Raw genomic sequence first — 1,950 nt, forward strand, 5'->3', positions numbered from 1 at the left:
AGTTAAGATTTAGCAACAAATTTACTGTTTCAGAAAGCAAAATTCTTTTAGTTTTGAGATATTTTCCTTTATTTCCTAAATATATTAAGTGACTTTCATCAAAGACAAGGCCAATTTCCCAAAAATTAAGCAAGTATTAAAAGACTCATACTGTCTCTTAATAAAAATGCTCTCTACGTGGCCAAAAGTGAAGGGCAAACACTCGTATGTGCTGAGGAGGTAAGAGACTTTCTTGTAAACCATCTCTCCTAAATGGCAGTAAGCTTTTGAAAAGACCTAGTTAATAAAAGCTATAGAGTTGATCAATACACTTCAAAATGTTCACAGTGCTGATCTTTCATAGATTGTAACTATCAAATACATTTTCTGAAGCTCTTGTCCAAAAGTCAGTCACAGGAGAAGAAGAAAAGGGTAAAATGATCCTTTCAAATCTTTTGTGTAATTCAGACAAAGAGGCTATCCCGGGTCGTTGCCTTGGTGAAGCATTTCAATGATGAATGCGGCACATATTCAAACAGACCTGTGCATTCTCTAACCTGCTATTAAAGCGCTGAAAGAAGGAATCTATCTTTAAAATGAAATTAACCTCAATTACCTATGTAGCTGGTATACAAGGGAAAGGAATTACTGATATAACAGATTTACCACCTTAAAGAAAAGCCAGAATGAAGGCCCCCTGGTGATAATGCAACCCTCTGGAGTTGCACAACTGATACTTGCCTGGGGTCTTTCTGAATACTGTCTATTGATGGGGACCTCGTGGTACCATCATCGGCTGGTGGTGCGTGCTGCAGCCTGCTGTAATTGCACTCCTGCACTCGGTACTGAACTGGCCTGTAGGGCTCTGCGTAGGTAGCGGCTGTGTTCAGAGCATAATTATTTCTTTGGTATGTAAGGGTACTTCGTTGGCTGGACGTCCTTTGTAGATTTCCAACACCTACTAGAAAGTCAAAATTTTCAAAAGGGCCAGACTTAAAAGGCAACACGTTTTGAATTTTAAAAAGGATTATACATTTAGCTTTAAGCAATTATTGAAATGGCTTACTACTTTTAAATATCATAAATCTAGCACATTGGTAACTAAAATAAGGTTCTAATATGTGTTAATAATGTTTGTGTCAATTATATTAGCAGGATAGACAAAAATACTGACATAGTTTAAATATATTTGAGATTCAGTAACTTAAAACTGCATATAAACATAGAGAAAAAAGCTAATCTGGAAGACTTCATGATTCCATTTTAGAGAAACAAAACAACGAAGATTTTATTTAAATTTGTAAGCAATTGTAATACTCAGTGTATAGCGATTACTTATTTTGATTTACATTTTATTTATAGAGCTGTGGATCTTACCAACATTGAAAAATGTACTTGCAAGAGGAAAAATTGATATATCGTATTCTTCTCTGATTACTTCAAATTACAGGTTGGTACTATCTATAGTGATACTGTACACTGTATTTAGCAATTCTTTAATTACTGCAACAGATCTCTCTCCTATTCTTCTTAAAGGTAAAAGATGTTAACAACGTTATTCCTCAACCAATTCTATTAAAGAAAAACATTTCAATCTATAGTGCCAAGAATAAATAAAAAGATCCCTGTGGTGCAGTGAGTTCAGTGTTTGATTGTTAACTACAAGGTTGGTGGTTCAAACCTACCAGCCAATCTGTGGGAGAAGGAAAAACTGCCTGCTTTCCATTGAGGCTTGGGGTCTCAGGAGGCACAGAGACTTGGGGTCTCAGGAAGCACAGAGACTTGGGGTCTCAGGAAGCACAGAGGCTTGGGGTCTCAGGAGGCATAGAGACTTGGGGTCTCAGGAAGCATAGAGACTTGGGGTCTCAGGAAGCACAAAGGCTTGGGGTCTCAGGAGGCACAGAGACTTGGGGTCTCAGGAAGCACAGAGACTTGGGGTCTCAGGAAGCATAGAGACTTGGGGTCTCAGGA

General features: G+C 37.8%; 1 protein-coding gene across 1 annotated transcript in view; it reads right to left on the reverse strand.

The window, feature by feature from the left end:
* Window positions 1-1,950, reverse strand: part of PKP4 (plakophilin 4) — a 266,647-nt gene that overhangs the window by 52,049 nt on the left and 212,648 nt on the right. The window contains exon 10 of the mRNA XM_045298126.1: window positions 721-940. Coding sequence (XP_045154061.1) covers window positions 721-940 — 220 coding nt within the window. The remainder of the gene's footprint in view (window positions 1-720; window positions 941-1,950) is intronic.

The sequence above is a fragment of the Echinops telfairi genome, unplaced genomic scaffold (assembly GCF_000313985.2).
Source record: "Echinops telfairi isolate 266 unplaced genomic scaffold, ASM31398v2 ScPeMD7_4;HRSCAF=17, whole genome shotgun sequence".
NCBI lineage: Eukaryota > Metazoa > Chordata > Mammalia > Afrosoricida > Tenrecidae > Echinops > Echinops telfairi.